The sequence below is a fragment of the Bombina bombina genome, chromosome 2 (genome assembly GCF_027579735.1).
Source record: "Bombina bombina isolate aBomBom1 chromosome 2, aBomBom1.pri, whole genome shotgun sequence".
Classification (NCBI taxonomy): domain Eukaryota; kingdom Metazoa; phylum Chordata; class Amphibia; order Anura; family Bombinatoridae; genus Bombina; species Bombina bombina.
The window spans coordinates 93,401,678-93,418,729 of NC_069500.1; the positions used below are offsets into that span (position 1 = coordinate 93,401,678).

Consider the following 17,052-nt stretch of genomic DNA (forward strand, 5'->3'; position numbering starts at 1 on the left):
TTGTCTGATATTGTGACATATTCTTGTTTGTAATATACACTACTGGTTATAAATAAACAATTTTTTAAAAAAAGAGAAAGAGAGCGAGAGAAAGAAAGAGAGCGAGAGAAAGAAAGAGAGCGAGAGAAAGAAAGAGAGCGAGAGAAAGAAAGAGAGCGAGAGAAAGAAAGAGAGCGAGAGAAAGAAAGAGAGCGAGAGAAAGAAAGAGAGCGAGAGAAAGAAAGAGAGCGAGAGAAAGAAAGAGAGCGAGAGAAAGAAAGAGAGCGAGAGAAAGAAAGAGAGCGAGAAAAAGAAAGAGAGCGAGAAAGAGAGCGAGAAAAAGAAAGAGAGCGAGAAAGAGAGCGAGAAAAAGAAAGAGAGCGAGAAAGAGAGCGAGAAAAAGAAAGAGAGCGAGAAAGAGAGCGAGAAAAAGAAAGAGAGCGAGAAAGAGAGCGAGAAAGAGAAAGAGAGCGAGAAAGAGAAAGAGAGCGAGAAAGAGAAAGAGAGCGAGAAAGAGAAAGAGAGCGAGAAAGAGAAAGAGAGCGAGAAAGAGAAAGAGAGCGAGAAAGAGAAAGAGAGCGAGAAAGAGAAAGAGAGCGAGAAAGAGACAGAGAGAGAGAAAGAGAAAGAGAGCGAGAAAGAGAAAGAGAGCGAGAAAGAGAAAGAGAGCGAGAAAGAGAAAGAGAGCGAGAAAGAGAAAGAGAGCGAGAAAGAGAAAGAGAGCGAGAAAGAGAAAGAGAGCGAGAAAGAGAAAGAGAGCGAGAAAGAGAAAGAGAGCGAGAAAGAGAAAGAGAGCGAGAAAGAGAAAGAGAGCGAGAAAGAGAAAGAGAGAGAGAAAGAGAAAGAGAGCGAGAAAGAGAAAGAGAGCGAGAAAGAGAAAGAGAGCGAGAAAGAGAAAGAGAGAGAGAAAGAGAGCGAGAAAGAGAAAGAGAGCAAGAGAGAAAGAGAGAAAGAGAGAAAGAGAGAAAGAGAGAAAGAGAGAAAGAGAGAAAGAGAGAAAGAGAGAAAGAGAGAGAGAAAGAGAAAGAGAAAAAGAGAAAAAGAGAAAAAGAGAAAAAGAGAAAAAGAGAAAAAGAGAGAAAGAGAAAGAAAGAGAAAGAGAGAAAGAGAGAGAGAGAAAGAGAGAAAGAGAAAGAGAGCGAGAAAGAGAGCGAGAAAGAGAAAGAGAGCGAGAAAGAGAAAGAGAGCGAGAAAGAGAGAAAGAGAGAAAGAGAGAAAGAGAGAAAGAGAGAAAGAGAGAAAGAGAGAAAGAAAGAGAGAAAGAAAGAGAGAAAGAAAGAGAGAAAGAAAGAGAAAGAAAGAGAGAAAGAAAGAGAGAAAGAAAGAGAGAAAGAAAGAGAGAAAGAAAGAGAGAAAGAAAGAGAGAAAGAAAGAGAGAAAGAAAGAGAGAAAGAAAGAGAGAAAGAAAGAGAGAAAGAAAGAGAGAAAGAAAGAGAGAAAGAAAGAGAGAAAGAAAGAGAGAAAGAAAGAGAGAAAGAAAGAGAGAAAGAAAGAGAGAAAGAAAGAGAGAAAGAAAGAGAGAAAGAAAGAGAGAAAGAAAGAGAGAAAGAAAGAGAGAGAAAGAGAGAGAGAAAGAGAGAAAGAAAGAGAGAAAGAAAGAGAGAAAGAAAGAGAGAAAGAAAGAGAGAAAGAAAGAGAGAAAGAAAGAGAGAAAGAAAGAGAGAGAAAGAGAGAGAAAGAAAGAGAGAGAAAGAGAGAGAAAGAGAGAGAAAGAGAGAGAAAGAGAGAGAAAGAGAGAGAAAGAGAGAGAAAGAAACTCTCTCTGCATTGAATGCCTTAAAAAAAAACAATATATATATGTTATTGCAGGAAGCCTCAATATATCGAGGCATCAGTGCAATAAAATAAAAGTGGCTGGAAGCGATCACGATTGCTTCCAGCACTTGAAAACCCTGAGGAAGTACAGGGTACGTCCTTGGTCATAAAGTGACAGTTTTTGTAGGACGTACCCTGTTAGTCCTTAAGGGGTTAAAATTGTATATAATTTTTTTTGCTTAGATTTTAGTAAATAATATTGAAAATGGCCAGATAACCACTGCCGTCAGTGTGATCTCCTGACTAAATTATCATCAAGGGTAGCCACGTGTGAAACAGGTGCCTATTATCAATTTTTATTTGTTCTCTCGCTATCTTTATTTGAAAAAGAAGGCATCTAAGCTTTTTTTTTTTTTTTAATCAGAACTCTGGACAGCACATTTTTATTGGTGGATGAATTTATCCACCAATCAGCAAGAACAAGCCAGGTTGTTCACCAAAAATGGGCCGGCATCTAAACTTACATTCTTGCATTTCAAATAAAGATACCAAGAGAATGAAGAAAACGGATAATAGGAGTAAATTAGAAAGTTGCTTAAAATTTCAGGCTCTATCTGAATCACGAAAGAAAAAATTTGGGCTCAGTGTCCCTTTAAGACAGGTTTGATAGGGGAGGTGTTTGCAACACCGTGTAGGCACAGGAAGAATGGAGTAGCAATACTAGTGGAGAAAAACCTTAAATTTATTTTTATTGACAAATTTATAGATAAGGAAGAAAGATACTTGATTCTAAAAATAAAAATGGAGAATAAAGTTTATATAATATGTAATGTGTATGGCCCTAATAATGTTTCCCCGGTTTTCTGGTTAGGTATACAATCGAAATTATTGGAAATATCAGAGGGTATTATTATCATGGGTGGTGATTTTAATATGGCCCCGCTAGACAGGTTTAGACCAGACAAGAAGAGACAAATTGGAAGAAAGATTAGTCAGGAAAATATCCAGTTATTTAAAAATCAAGGATATATGGAGAATGAAATAATCCAGATGCAAGGGAATTTACTTGTCTATCTAATATACATAGATCTTACTCCAGGATTGATCTCTGATATCAAAGATTATATAATGAAAACATATCTATAAAAATGTATAAAATCACGCTATTAGATCATGCTTCTATATCATTGAAAATTGAGCTTCCTAACACAATAGCTTCCTATAGGAGATTCAGATTTCCTGCATACTAAGTTAACGATTTTAAATTCAAAGCCTTCCTAAAAACAGAAGTGAGATGAGGTACATAGAACTCAACAAAGAATATTTAAGTAAATCTGAAATTTTATGGGAAGCAGAAAAAATGTTTTTAAGAGGCGAAAGCATAGTGTATGAGTGCAGTAAAGAAAAGAAAAAAAAGAGAGGAAGAAGTTATATGACATATTACCAACTCATTTAATAATTACACTAGTAGCCCGTTAGAAGAAAATTGGGATAAATATAACAAAGCCAAAAAGGAAAGAGACACATTGTAGATATATAAGGCAACACAAATGAACTTTAAATTAAAGGCTAAAATGTATAGGTTTGGAAATAAAAACTGGAAAATTATTGGCAAATATCATAAAATTTAGAAGAAATGATTAAATCCCTAAAACACAAAGCCAAACTCTTAGTAAATACGGAAGACATCTTGGAAGTATTTACTGACCACTTCCAAGAACTCTATTCACCCAGAGAATGTAATAAGAGGAAAATGGAGGCATTCTCGTCTACAATTGAGAATAGGAAGATCAATTCAGAATCCCTTGATATGATAAATGCACTTATTACGGAGGAGGAAATTTCCAAAGCTATTGGGTAAACTGGCAGGTCATAAAACTCCAGGTCCTGATCTTCTTCCAAATGAGTTCTATAAGTTACTGAGTGCAGAGCTATCCCCTGTTTTGGCAAAATTGTTTAATTATTATTATATACAAGGAAGTGAAATGTCCAAATATTTCACGGGATCTTGGACAACCTTAATATTGAAACAAAATAAAGACCCAGAATCAAAAGATTCATATAGGCCTATATCATTAATAAATTATGATTATAAGTTATTGACCAATATTATAGCCGCACGTTTTCAACTCCCATTAAAGGAGGTGATTCATCCAGACCAAACAGGTTTTATGAAGGGGAGAAATTCTGCTGCAAATATCAGGAAAGTGGCGCTAATTTTGGATTACTATAATCAAATTAAAATGGAGGCGTAAGCAACAACCCTAGATAAGGCAAATAATAGCGATAATGCTGAAAAAGCCTTTGACTCCATATATTGGGATAATTTATTTTTCTCTTTAAAGAAATTCAGCTTCACGGGCAATTGCCTTGAATTAATAAAAAAAAAGATATATAATGCTCCCTATGCGCATATAATAGTAAATGGTATGTTTTCCAGTAGAATTATTTTGGGAAGAGGAACGAGACAGGGTTGTCCAATGTCGCCCTTAATTTTTAACATTGCAATAGAATCACTGGCCATTATGATCAGGCAAAAAATTCAGGGTATTTTAGTGGGAGGAAGGGAAATTCAACTTGCACTTGCCGATCTTTGTAAGAAACGCGAAAGAAACTATTCCCTGTATATCTGAGATGATAGATGAATATAGTTCTTTTTCTGGGTATAATGTCGATACTTCAAAGTCAGATATATTATGGATTCATAGAAGCAAATAATTGAATATAAACAACCCATTTAATATAGTTACCATCTCACTTAAATATTTGGGTATTCAGATTGTGGTAGACATAGATAAATGGTATACCCTTAATGTGCCTCCAAATTTTAGTAAGAAAGGAAAACTTGCAGAATTGGGCTAAATTGCCACTTTCATTATCCGGTAGAATAAACTTGTTCAAATTTATAGCCCTTCCAAAATTCCTATATATCACACAAAACATACCTTTACTATTGAAGAAAAAAAAGCTATACGATTTTCAGACAGCTCTAATAAGATTCTTATGGGCTACTAAAAAACCAAGGAGTAAAAAAAATTGTGTCTACCCAAACAATTTGGGAGGTATGGGCCTTCCCAATCTGGAACTATATAATCTAGCTAGGACAGTTGTAGAATGATTTGGGGTATATCCCTTATTACTCGGTTTTAGAACTAGAAAAAGAACTGATAAAACCCTTTTTCCCACAGCCAATTGCGCATGTTAAATTATGAAAATTACCCTCAGGAATAAAAAAAAAAAATATATCTCTTCTCCTATTCGGGCCTGGCAGAAAATTTGTCTAATGTTGGAAGCTAAATTTGGGATCTCAAAATATCTAACAATAGATGGTAACCCTGATTTCCCAGAAGGCCTGAATAATAGAGTTTTTAAAAAATGGAAAGAAAAAAGTCCTCTCAGTAACAACCCAAAATTATCAGTCAAGATCAACTTGAGGTTAAGTCTTTCCTAGAGCTAAAACAGGAATTCAACTTAGATAATAGAGAATTCTATGCCTATTTGCAAATAAGACATATCTATGTTTTACTTAGAATTCACAGAAGAGAGTGGAACTGGAGAAAAAAACAAAAAAAACACTTACTATACTCCTGATAAAGAATTTTTTTGGAAAAATAATTTTACAAATGCTGTAAACGTCAACTAATAGCAGCATATCTTGTACATTTATTCTGGCAACGTCCAAAAATTAACCAATTTTGGAGGAAAATAGAGCTCTGGTTGATCATACATCTAGAAAGAGGTTAAACTTGCCCTAGAACAGATATTATTCCTGGTAGATAAAGACAGCCATGGCTTTGATTATAAGATGATCAGTGTGGCATATCTGGCTGCCAGAAATTTAATTATGAAAAAAATGGAAAGAAAAACAGGAGCCAAAGTTAACTGAATGTTTAGACCTTATTAACAAACAGCTGATTATAGAACAACTCGATACACCAATGCATGAGCAAGTTCAGAAGATTTTTTCAAAAATGGTCCGTTTTCATTAAGGCCCAGCCAGAAAGAGAACAAAGTCAGTTAATTATTACATTTAGGAACACGGACACAGTACTTTTAGGACTATGGTAGGAATTGGGCATTTAACACGCCCGGGGGAGGGGTGATAGTGGCGGGATTATTATTAAAGGGACAGTCAAGTCCAAAAAAAACTTTCATGATTCAGATAGGGCATGTAATTTTAAACAACTTTCCAATTTACTTTTATCACCAATTTTGCTTTGTTCGCTTGGTATTCTTAGTTGAAAGCTAAACCTAGGAGGTTCATATGCTAATTTCATAGACCTTGAAGGCCACCTCTAATCTGAAAGCATTTTGACAGTTTTTCACCACTAGAGGGCGTTAGTTCATGTGTTTCATATAGATAACTAAGCTCATGCACATGAAGTTACCCTGGAGTGAGCACTGATTGGCTAAAATGCAAGTCTGTCAAAAGAACTGAAATAAGGGGGCAGTCTGGAGAGGCTTAGATACAAGGTAATCACAGATGTAAAAAGTGTATTTATATTAGGGATGCACCGATACCGATACTAGTATCGGTATCGGTACCGATACCAAGTATTTGCATGAGTACTTGTACTCGTGCAAATGCACCGATACTTAAACCGTTACCTCTACTTCCTACCCATATGCTATCTTGTGGCGTTTTTTCAAACTGCATGTTCCCATTTCATTTTAAACTGGAGTGGAGACTAAACTAAAAATTGTTTACTACTGTTCTGCCAATACAAATGGTTATTTGTATTATTGTAGGAGTGATCACTGTACCTGATTCAGACAAACCCCTGAAGTACTGGGCAGTTAATAAACAGATTTCCAGCTCTGGCTAAAATGGCCCAAAAATATCTTTCTGCCCCATGCAGTAGTGTGGAAAGTGAAAGTCTGTTCAACTTAGTCAAACCTCCATACAAATGTAAGATTGATGTTATATAACAGCCCTACAACCCAATTGTATCACCCCTTTAAATGTAATATTTTATTGTAATATTTTTTTATTTATAAACATGTTTAGTGAACTTTTTTATTATTTCATAATGTCTTCTGAATTACAGCCCTTTATAATTATAAAGAAGGAATCTTAAATCATTAGTCTGTATTGTGCTTGGTAAACTGTCACATGACATAAAAAAAAAAAAAAGTATCTGTAATTGGTATCGGCGAGTATTTGAAAACAAGTATCGGTACTTGTACTCAGTCATAAAAAAGTGGTATCGGTGCAACCCTAATTTATATAACCGTTGGTTATGAAAAACTGGAGAATGGGTAATAAAGGGATTATCTATCTTTTTAAACAACAAAAATGCTGGTGTTGACTATCCCTTGAATTATATGTCCACCTCCTCTTTGTTACAATTCTTATATAATGTTATGCTTTTGGGTTTAGGGTATAAATGGGTGGGTTGAGGGGTTGAAATTAAAATGAAGCATAAATTAAACTGATCTAAATAAGAGAGTGTTTTATGCATGGAGAAATGTGTGATATTTTCTGGTTTTGTTATCTACCTATGGAAGAGAATTGTTTGTTTTTCTTTTCTTTCTTGCAAAAAACCATGTCTGCAAAACCATTTACTTTGCTTCAAGAAAACAAATTACTTAAAAAAAAAAAAAAAAAAAAAAAAAAGTTAATTTACCAGTCAGTATAATTGTCTTTTGCAAATGTCATAATACTTTAGATGCAATAAACATATCATATATGCACACATACACCAGCACAACTAGCAGACTCAGGCCCACAAGACAATGTAAAATTTAAATACAGGAAACCATTTTTAACAACAAATTGTTAAGATTTGGGTGGGGTGACTGAAAAAAAAAAATGTATAAAGAATCAATCGGGATGTGAGTAGAGGAAGTAGCATGATAAGCATATAGTCAAGAAAGCATTAATTTTGTGAAGTGACCCTCATGCCAGATAATATAGCGGCACGCTGAAATGAAACAACGGAAATGCGATAGATGAAAGAATCCTGGGTCTAGTATTTCCTCACCTACAATGACCTGGCCATAATATTGTAACAAATGATTAAAACTCAAATAGAAATATTTTATGATAACTTGTATGGATATCTTGAAACAATGTTACTGGCTTCTATGCAGTGCAAATGAGAGACATTAATACTGTAACACACAGATAAGTACAAGACGTAGCCTTAAGGTCAACAGAAAAATCTACACTAGTTTGGAAATTTAGAAGAAAGAAATAAATATTGATGGGACTTTGTTAGAACCTGAAAATCTGTAATCCTTGCTGCTGGATGGAATCTGTCACTATTCAGCCACTTCCGGCTTTTTTACACACATAAACATACTCCAACTATGTCGCTTCAATAACACCAACTTCAAGCATGGCAAATCAAATTACAGAATAGCAAAACTATGGGAACAGCAATACATTACTGCAACCATTTCTTAGAAGATAGTTTTGTTAACACCAAAACTAGCACAAATACAAATAAATATATTACCAACCAATTCTGCGGTTCTGTACTAATACATTTTAAACAGCAGTGCCCAGAAGTGGAAAATAATTTAAATCTCCTTTACAACTTTATAAGATTAAAACATTTTTGTAACTATCTCCTTTTATTTGTGGTATGTTTAGTTTTATCAATGACCCAGGTGCTGGATCGGGTGGTTTGTAGCAATTAGGAGCTTAAATAGACAGTCAAGTCAAAATGGAACTTTCATGATCCAGATAGGGCATGCAATTTTAAGCAACTATCCAATTTAGTTTTATTATCAAATATGCTTAGATCTCTTGGTATTCTAAGTTGAAAGCTAAAACTAGGTAGACACATATGCTTATTTCTAAGCCCTTGAAGACCGCCTTTTATCTGAATGCATTTGACACTTTTTCACAGCTAGATAACACTTGTTCATGTATGCCATATCGATAAAGTGCTCACGATAGTGGAGTTATTTATGAGTCAGTACTGATTGGCCAAAATGCAATTCTCTCAAGAGAACTGAAATAAGGGGGCAGTCTGCAGAGGCTTAGATGCAAGGTAATCAGAGGTAAAAAATATATATATTAATATAACAGTGTTGGTTATGCAAAACTAGGGAATAGGTAATAAAGGGATTATATATCTTTTGAAACAATAACAATTCTAAAGTAGACAGTCGCTTTACGTTTTACACACACCACTCCCCCAACTCTTTAGAAAATATTGATTCATTCAAGACAGGGACATTAAATATGAATTATTATTATTAATAATTATTAAGGCTGCAACAACTGATCGGCAAGATTGATTATAAAAATATTTGTCAACAAATCTCACCGATTAGGTGGTCTGTGATTAGTTAGTCAGTTAAACGGCACCAGCTGCTTTACTCCGATGAACTCATGCAAAAAAATGATTTATTAATTTTGTTTCTGATTAATTGGCAATAATGAGATTTGTTGACAACTATTTTTATGATTTTACCGATTAGTTGTTGCTGCCCTAATAATAAATAATTATAAAAATTATATATTTTCAACTGCTTCCTTTTATATGAAACAAAAAAATATTACCTACAATGTAATTTAACACGGCTATGTATTCCTTCTGTTAATGAATATAGTTTTATAAAGAAAACAATTACACTGCTGAACAGATCATCAGTGCCTGGAAAATAATGTCCTCTCTCTTACATCTTTATATGATTAAATCATTTTTGTATTAGCCTTATGTGACTATCTCCTTTTTCTGGATAGGGTTCTCTATAGCTCTTATGAGCATAAGTTTTTTCTTTTTGAGATAGATAAAAAGCTGGAGGAGATGTCTAATTAAAAAAAAAAAAAAAAACTGAATAATGTATATAAATCTCCAAGAAAAGCATACTCTCACCAATCATAAACACATCTGCCAGGGTACCAACAGGTTAATATATAAAGCACAAAATGAGGCACTCCCTGGTCCTTTTCGGTGATGATTTAATATGTAGAATAATAATGATGATGATGATTTAATGTGTACAATAATTATTGTGATGTGCATATATATTTGTCACAGTATTAATTTAATGGTGTATATGATTATATATATATATATATATATATATAATTGGTTTACATGATTGTGTAATTACATAAGATATGGTTTGTATGTTTTGTAAGATTGCCATGACAACAAAATGACAGCCTTTTGCTCACTGGGGGTGGGGTTAACTATTGAAACTCCACCTATTGCACTGATTGATTGTTTGAGGAATGGGAGAGTATACCTGAAACATCCACTGGATTAAATCACTGAAAACAGAACCAGAAAGTGCCTCCTTTTGATTTTTATATATTAACCTGTTGGCACCCTGGCGGATATGTTATAATTGGTAAGAGTTTTTTATTGGGAAGAAAAATTTTTTTATAATATATATATATATATATATATATATATATATATATATATATATATATATATATATATATATATATATATATATATTTTTTTTTTTTTTTTTTTTTTTTTTTTGATTAAATCAAGACAGGGATATTAAATGCTATTATTATGTATAATAAATATATAGTGTCATTTGCCATTATGTATTCCCTCTGTTAGAGAATAGTTTTAAAAAGAAAACAATTATAACCAGAACAGGTTGTGCTTTACTGTTATAATACCATATCCCATTACAGCTCAAATCAGTTCCCTCAAAGTTTAATATTCTAAGCAATTGTTGAAAGTGTATTTGCTATTTTTGTCAACCAGCAATAAGCTTGCAAGTTAAATAATAATTTGTTTTATATTATTCCATAACATGATTGCAATGTATGCTATTTTCCAGGGACGTGCAGTCATAGGAGGCAGGGGAGGCACTGCTTCCCCTGCCATATGGGGCCAAAGTTTGGTTAAATTAATTTTAATTAAGAAAAAAATAAAATAAAAAAAATCACCATTTTTTTCCACCCATGTAATGCTATGGAGAGGCATAATACAGGACTGCATCTCTCCATAGCAAAACATGGTTACATTTCTTCAATAGCAGCAGTGCCACCCACTGGTGGTAACTTAAAACTACCTGAAGCAAAAATAATGACCAATAGGAGGCATCCCTCATGATGCCTCTTAGGGAGAGAGCCAATCAGAGAAGTAAAAACTCATTTGGCATTATTAGTTATGCAGGATGCAGGGCTGGCCCTGTCTGATGTTCACTGACTTCCTGTTACTGTGATCCAGTCGGGGACCCTCCCACTAGCACAGGCTTCACTAGAAACAAGAGGGGAGAATAAGAACTGGAGTAAGAAGTGCACAATAAGGGGTATTGTTTATAGCTTTCCTCATTCTGTTAAATGATAGTGTTAATATTAATGCTTTTAATGTGATCTGTAAGTTTTCTACTTATTAACAATGTTTACTGTTGTGACTGTGAGGAGTGCTGGTAATGATAATAGCTTCCCACATTTTGCTGGCAGTTTATTTTAACTTTTTATTGTGAATATTTTGTTTTTAATGTGATCTGGTAATTTGCTTTTAGTTAACATTGACTGCAGAGCATGCTTTATTACTACAGCTCTCAGTAAGTGTTGTCACTAGCTGGTGCCCTTGTGCAAAAAAAGGAAATGCTAGTGCCTTTTTTATGCAGGAACCTCTTCTGGTCTGTATAATAAATGATGCTTTATTACTACAGCTCTCAGTAAGTATTGTGTTGTCACTAGCTGGTGCCCTTGTGCAAAAAAGCAAATGCTAGTGCCTTTTATATGCAGGAACCTCTTCTGGTCTGTATAATAAACAACGTACTTTCCCTCCTGTAAAACAGTCAGTGCTGAGTACACTCCTATGTCACCCAAGATATAAGGCGAGATCTACTCGGTCCAGACACTTCTGAGTATCTTAGTTATGTGCACTGAAAACTAAAGAGACCAAAACTGTGCTGAGTTTGTTTCTATGTATGTGGATTAGATAGACTGATTTTCTGTCATTCTAGTTGTTTTCCTTCAATACATACACTTTTTTTTACTGCAGTTCCCCATGCTTTTGGGTTTTCCTGTTTATAACACCTCAATTTTTATTGTCTTTCTGTAATATGTATGTTAGGACTGTACATGGATGTCAGCAGTTTTCTGGAAATGTAGATGATGTCAGCAGTATGCTAGGGCTATACATTGATGTTAGAAAAAATAAATATACAGTATATGTTTTTTTTCCATTAAAATTCTGTTTTTATAGCCTTATTTCTATAATTTCTTAGGTGTTTTGCTTCACTTGTATTTTAACTATTAGATATAGAATTTCATAGTGTGCAGGGTTTTAGTACTTGGGCCACGGAATTGTACTTGCCCCCTGGTTCCAAAATTGCCAGTCATCCCCTGCATTTTTTATGCATTAGGGAGTTTCTGGTTTTAACATGTGGTCAGATTGTTTGGAAGGCTTGTTTGTGTGCTTGCAAGTATTTCATCCTGCCTGGCTCAGAATTCAGTTTACACCAAAATCGCTATTATTTAAAAAGATAGATAACGCCTTTATTACCCATTCCCCAGCTTTGCACAATTAACATTGTTATATTAATATACTTTATAACTGTTTAATCTCTACATTTCTGACTGTTTAAGCCACTACAGACAGTCTCTTATCACATGCTTTTTTATTAGCTTTTTTACAACAAGAGACTATTAATTTATGTGTGTCATATAGATAACATTGTGCTCTCTCCCGTGGAGTTGTGCATTAACTGGCTAAAATGCAAGTCAATAGATAATAAATAAATAGCCCTGAGATAAGGGGACTGTCTGCAGAGGCTTAAATACAAGATATTAGATACTATTCTAATTGTCATTGTGTAACCATCTAATTTAATCGTAAATTTAAGTTACCTCTATTAGGTTCATATATGTGCTTCTCACGCCTATCATTGCCACTGCCTCACTAGCCTCTGAGCTCACTGCACGTCACTGCTATTTTCTCTTTAAAATGCTTACACATAGCATGTTTTAGATTTTTTTAAAAAGTGTGATACATTCAACAATGGTTATATAGGTGCCTGAGTATATAGCTTGATAAAGTACTTATACAAAAGGACTACACATACACATTAACAAACTCTTGTTCCTATTTAACAGTATTGTATTTAGCCAGAGCATTTAAGCATAGCATGACTTGACTTTCACAGTAAAACAGGCTGGTACTTGCACAAAAAGAGGGGGAGACAGTTACTGCCAGTTGCAAAGCATTATAATGATGTTACTACCTTTGCAAGCTTAAACCACTACCCAAAGGTAGATAAATCTTGCAAAGGTAGTAGTAGTGGTAGAAGGGATAACACAATAGCCGGGACAGGTATGGCAGCTGATGACATTTGATGGAGAGAAAGACAAGTTGCAGGCATCATTAGAGTATCTGCCAGTAACTGGCATCAATGGATTTAAAGTTAAAAACATTATGACATGCAAGAAAAGATGATGTATTATATGAAGTGAAGCGTGGCATGATCAACACAACCCTTACATTTGCCTATACAAGCAACAACATTTAGAAATGGAACTAAGAATAGGACTTCTCACAGAAGAAACTTTTTTTGCAGCAATTGACTAGAACCATAATAAGCAAATGTGTAGCTGGTCCAAAGAGGAAGAAGAATAGTAACTGAACTTAAGATAATGTGATGGTAAAATGGTTCCTTCAGCAATAAGAGGGGGTGAAGCTGGCAGTGAGGGGGTCACTTGGATGCTGCTAGTGTGTAATGCTTAGTGCATATTTGTGATTCTGACAAGCGCTGAGACCAAAGTGTTAAATAAAAATGACAATGTGTAGGTTTATCCCCAATGATTGTCACTAGCACTGTAGTCTATATGCCATACATATACCATAGTGAATGTGGCACAGAATGTGTCAACATGTCATAGGCCAAGGATTGATTTATCATTAGGGAGCCTTGACTACTAAGCCTCTAGTTTTGGTCCCTATATTTTTTTTAATTGTTCTCCATACAACCATATTTAAAAAAATCTTTCCCTGGCTCCCAACAAAATAATTGGCTCCTCAGAATCTCGGTGGCTTCTTAATAAATCAAAGCTGTAAACCAGTAACCTAAACACTAAGGGTATTTTGCATAGTGGTGTTGCCAGTAAGAGACGCATGTTGCTAACTATGGCACTGGGCACACACTGCAGGGCGCTGGGCACACACTGCAGGGCGCTGGGCACACACTGCAGGGCGCTGGGCACACACTGCAGGGCACTGGGTGAAGCCCGCACTGAAGGGCATGGCACTAGTTGAAGCCGACAGTCTACATATCTATACCCAGCGATGCTGCATGCATGAGAAGGGGAAGCGGACATACAATACTTGCATCAATAAAAGAATAAGCGCACTGACATATAGGGGAGGAGACGGACTGAAAAGGCGTATGTTTTGGCTCTGCAACAACAGTCAAGTTTAAGAACGGAGCGACGAGTAAAACGGGCAATAGTCAAGAGCAGGGTGTTCCATTTCAAAATTCATCACATACCTCGGGAGTCAGATAAGACACAAAGGATGGCTGCTTCGGAGACTTAGCCGCCGCTCCTGCGCCGAGTCCCAGCATATCCGCGGCTCACTCCGCTACTATACTCCCAGTCTCCCACACTCCCACAGCTCAGGTGAATACTCCACTAACCCACTTCTCTGTCTGACACGATAGTCCCGCCCACTGCCGCTCCCATTGGTTAACATCCGCCTATAGACACAAAGGAAGCGTCCGCTGCTGTAGCATAGCAGAGGACGAATCCTGTTCAGTATGCTGTCTCTGATTAGTCCGTTATACTATCAATCAACATGTATTCGTTATCTGATTCGTCTAAGGTTGCCACCTTCCTGATACGAGCCCATAATGATTGGTATAGCAGTTGACGGAGTGGGCTGGGCGGTTCTATATAGCACTGAATACATAGTGGTTGCATTTAGTTATAATGTGCGTTCGATAGTTGCCTGTGTTTTTTTTGGTTTTGGTCGCACTTGATTGACACCCATAATTATTGTTAACCCCTTAAGGACCAAGGCCATTTTTCAATTTCTTTCCCTTAAAGACCAGGGCTATTTTTACATTTCTGCGGTGTTTGTGTTTAGCTGTAATTTTCCTCTTACTCATTTACTGTACCCACACATATTATATAGCGTTTTTCTCGCCACTAAATGGACTTTCTAAAGATAACATTATTTTCATCATATCTTATAATTTATTATTAAAAAAATTATAAAATATAAGGAAAAAATGGAAAAAAACACACTTTTTCTAACTTTGACCCCCAAAATCTGTTACACATCTACAACCACCAAAAAACAACCATGCTAAATAGTTTCTAAATTTTGTCCTGAGTTTAGAAATACCCAATGTTTACATGTTCTTTGCTTTTTTTGCAATTTATGGGGCAATAAATAAAAGTAGCACTTTGCTATTTCCAAACCACTTTTTTTCAGAATTAGCGCTAGTTACATTGGAACCCTGATATCTGTCAGGAATACCTGAATATCCCTTGACATGAATATATATTTTTTTAGAAGACATTCCAAAGTATTGATCTAGGCCCATTTTGGTATATTTCATGCCACCATTTCACCGCCAAATGCGATCAAATAAAAAAAAATGTTAAATTTTTAACAAATTTTTTCACAAACTTTAGGTTTCTCACAGAAATTATTTACAAACAACTTGTGCAATTATGGCATAAATGGTTGTAAATGCTTCTCTGGGATCCCCTTTGTTCAGAAATAGCAGACTTATATGGCTTTGGTGTTGCTTTTTGGTAATTAGAAGGCTGCTAAATGCCACTGCGCACCACACGTGTTTTATGCCCAGCAGTGAAGGGGTTAATTAGGGAGCATGTAGGGAGCTTGTAGAGTTAATTTTAGCTTTAGTGTAGTGTAGTAGACAACCTAAAGTATTGATCTAGGCCCATTTTGGTATATTTAATGCCACCATTTCACCGCCAAATGCGATAAAATTTTAAAAAACGTACATTTTTTCGCAATTTTAGGTTTCTCACAGAAATTATTTACAAACATCTTATGCAATTATGGCATAAATGGTTGTAAATGCTTCTCTGGGATCCCCTTTGTTCAGAAATAGCAGACATATATGGTTTTGGCGATGCTTTTTGGTAATTAGAAGGCTGCTAAATGCCGTTGCACATCACACGTGTATTATGTCTAGCAGTGAAGGGGTTAATTAAGGATCTTGTAGGGAACTTGCAGGGTTAATGTTAGCTTTAGTGTAGAGATCTGCCTCCCACCTAACACATCAGACCCCCTGATCCCTCCCAAACAGCTCTCTTCCCTCCCCCACCCCACAATTGTCCCCGCCATCTTAAGTACTGGCAGAAAGTCTGCCAGTACTAAAATAAAAGGTATCTTTTTTAATTATTAATTTTTTAAGCATATTTACATATGCTGCTGTGTAGGATCCCCCTTAGCCCCAAACCTCCCTGATCCCCCCAAAACAGCTCTCTAACCCTCCCCCTCTACATTATTGGGAGCCATCTTGGGTACTGGCAGCTGTCTGCCAGTACCCAGTTTACAAAAAATATATATTTTTTATTTTCCACCCCCCCCACTTTTCTGTAGTGTAGCTTCCCCCCACCAAGACTAAACCCCCACCCCCTCCCAGATCACTTCATTTATCTATATTAAATTTTATATCCCCCCCTCTCTCCCTCTAAATTTAAACTAAATCTGTTCCATAGTGTAATGGTTCCCACCCGCTCCCTCCCCGTGCACGCGCCCGCCCGCCTCCCCCGTGCACGCCCGCGGCCGTGCGCGCCCCCAGCGATCCCGCCCACGATCCCGCCCACGATCCAGCCCACCTCTGCACAATAATCCACCGATGGCCGCCCACCCGCCTCCCATGTCGGCTCCCACCCACCAACGATTGCGGGCCATCGATGTCCGGTGCAGAGAGGGCCACAGAGTGGCTCTCTCTGCATCGGATGGGGTAAAATGTTATTGCAGTGATGCCTCGATATCGAGGCATCACTGCAATAACCGGAAAGCGGCTGGAAGCGATCAGGATCGCTTCCAGCCGCTTTCAACCCCAACGTCGTACAGGGTACGTCGCTGGTCTTTAAAGACCAGGTTGTGTGCGACGTACCCTGTACAACGCATGTCGTTAAGGGGTTAAATACACGTTTTGGGCTCCAAAGCGGATGTGGCACAGGAACCCTATATATGTAGCGCACAGCATTATACCCAATAGTTGCCAACAGTCCCTGATTTCCAGGGACAGTCCCTGGATTTTGCTGTATGTTCCTGGATTTTTTTTGTCCCTGGAAATGCTACCTCTTTTGGCCAACATTTGGTATATATATATATATATATATATATATATATATACAGTGTATATATATATATATATATACATACATACACA

General features: G+C 36.3%; 1 protein-coding gene across 1 annotated transcript in view; it reads right to left on the reverse strand.

Moving 5' to 3' along the window:
• MTMR12 (myotubularin related protein 12) overlaps positions 1-14,305 on the reverse strand; it is a 451,425-nt gene extending 437,120 nt beyond the window's left edge. The window contains exon 1 of the mRNA XM_053699664.1: positions 14,161-14,305. Within this exon, the coding sequence (XP_053555639.1) occupies positions 14,161-14,235 (75 nt within the window). The 5' untranslated portion in view covers positions 14,236-14,305. The remainder of the gene's footprint in view (positions 1-14,160) is intronic.
• Between the last annotated feature and the right edge of the window lie 2,747 nt (positions 14,306-17,052).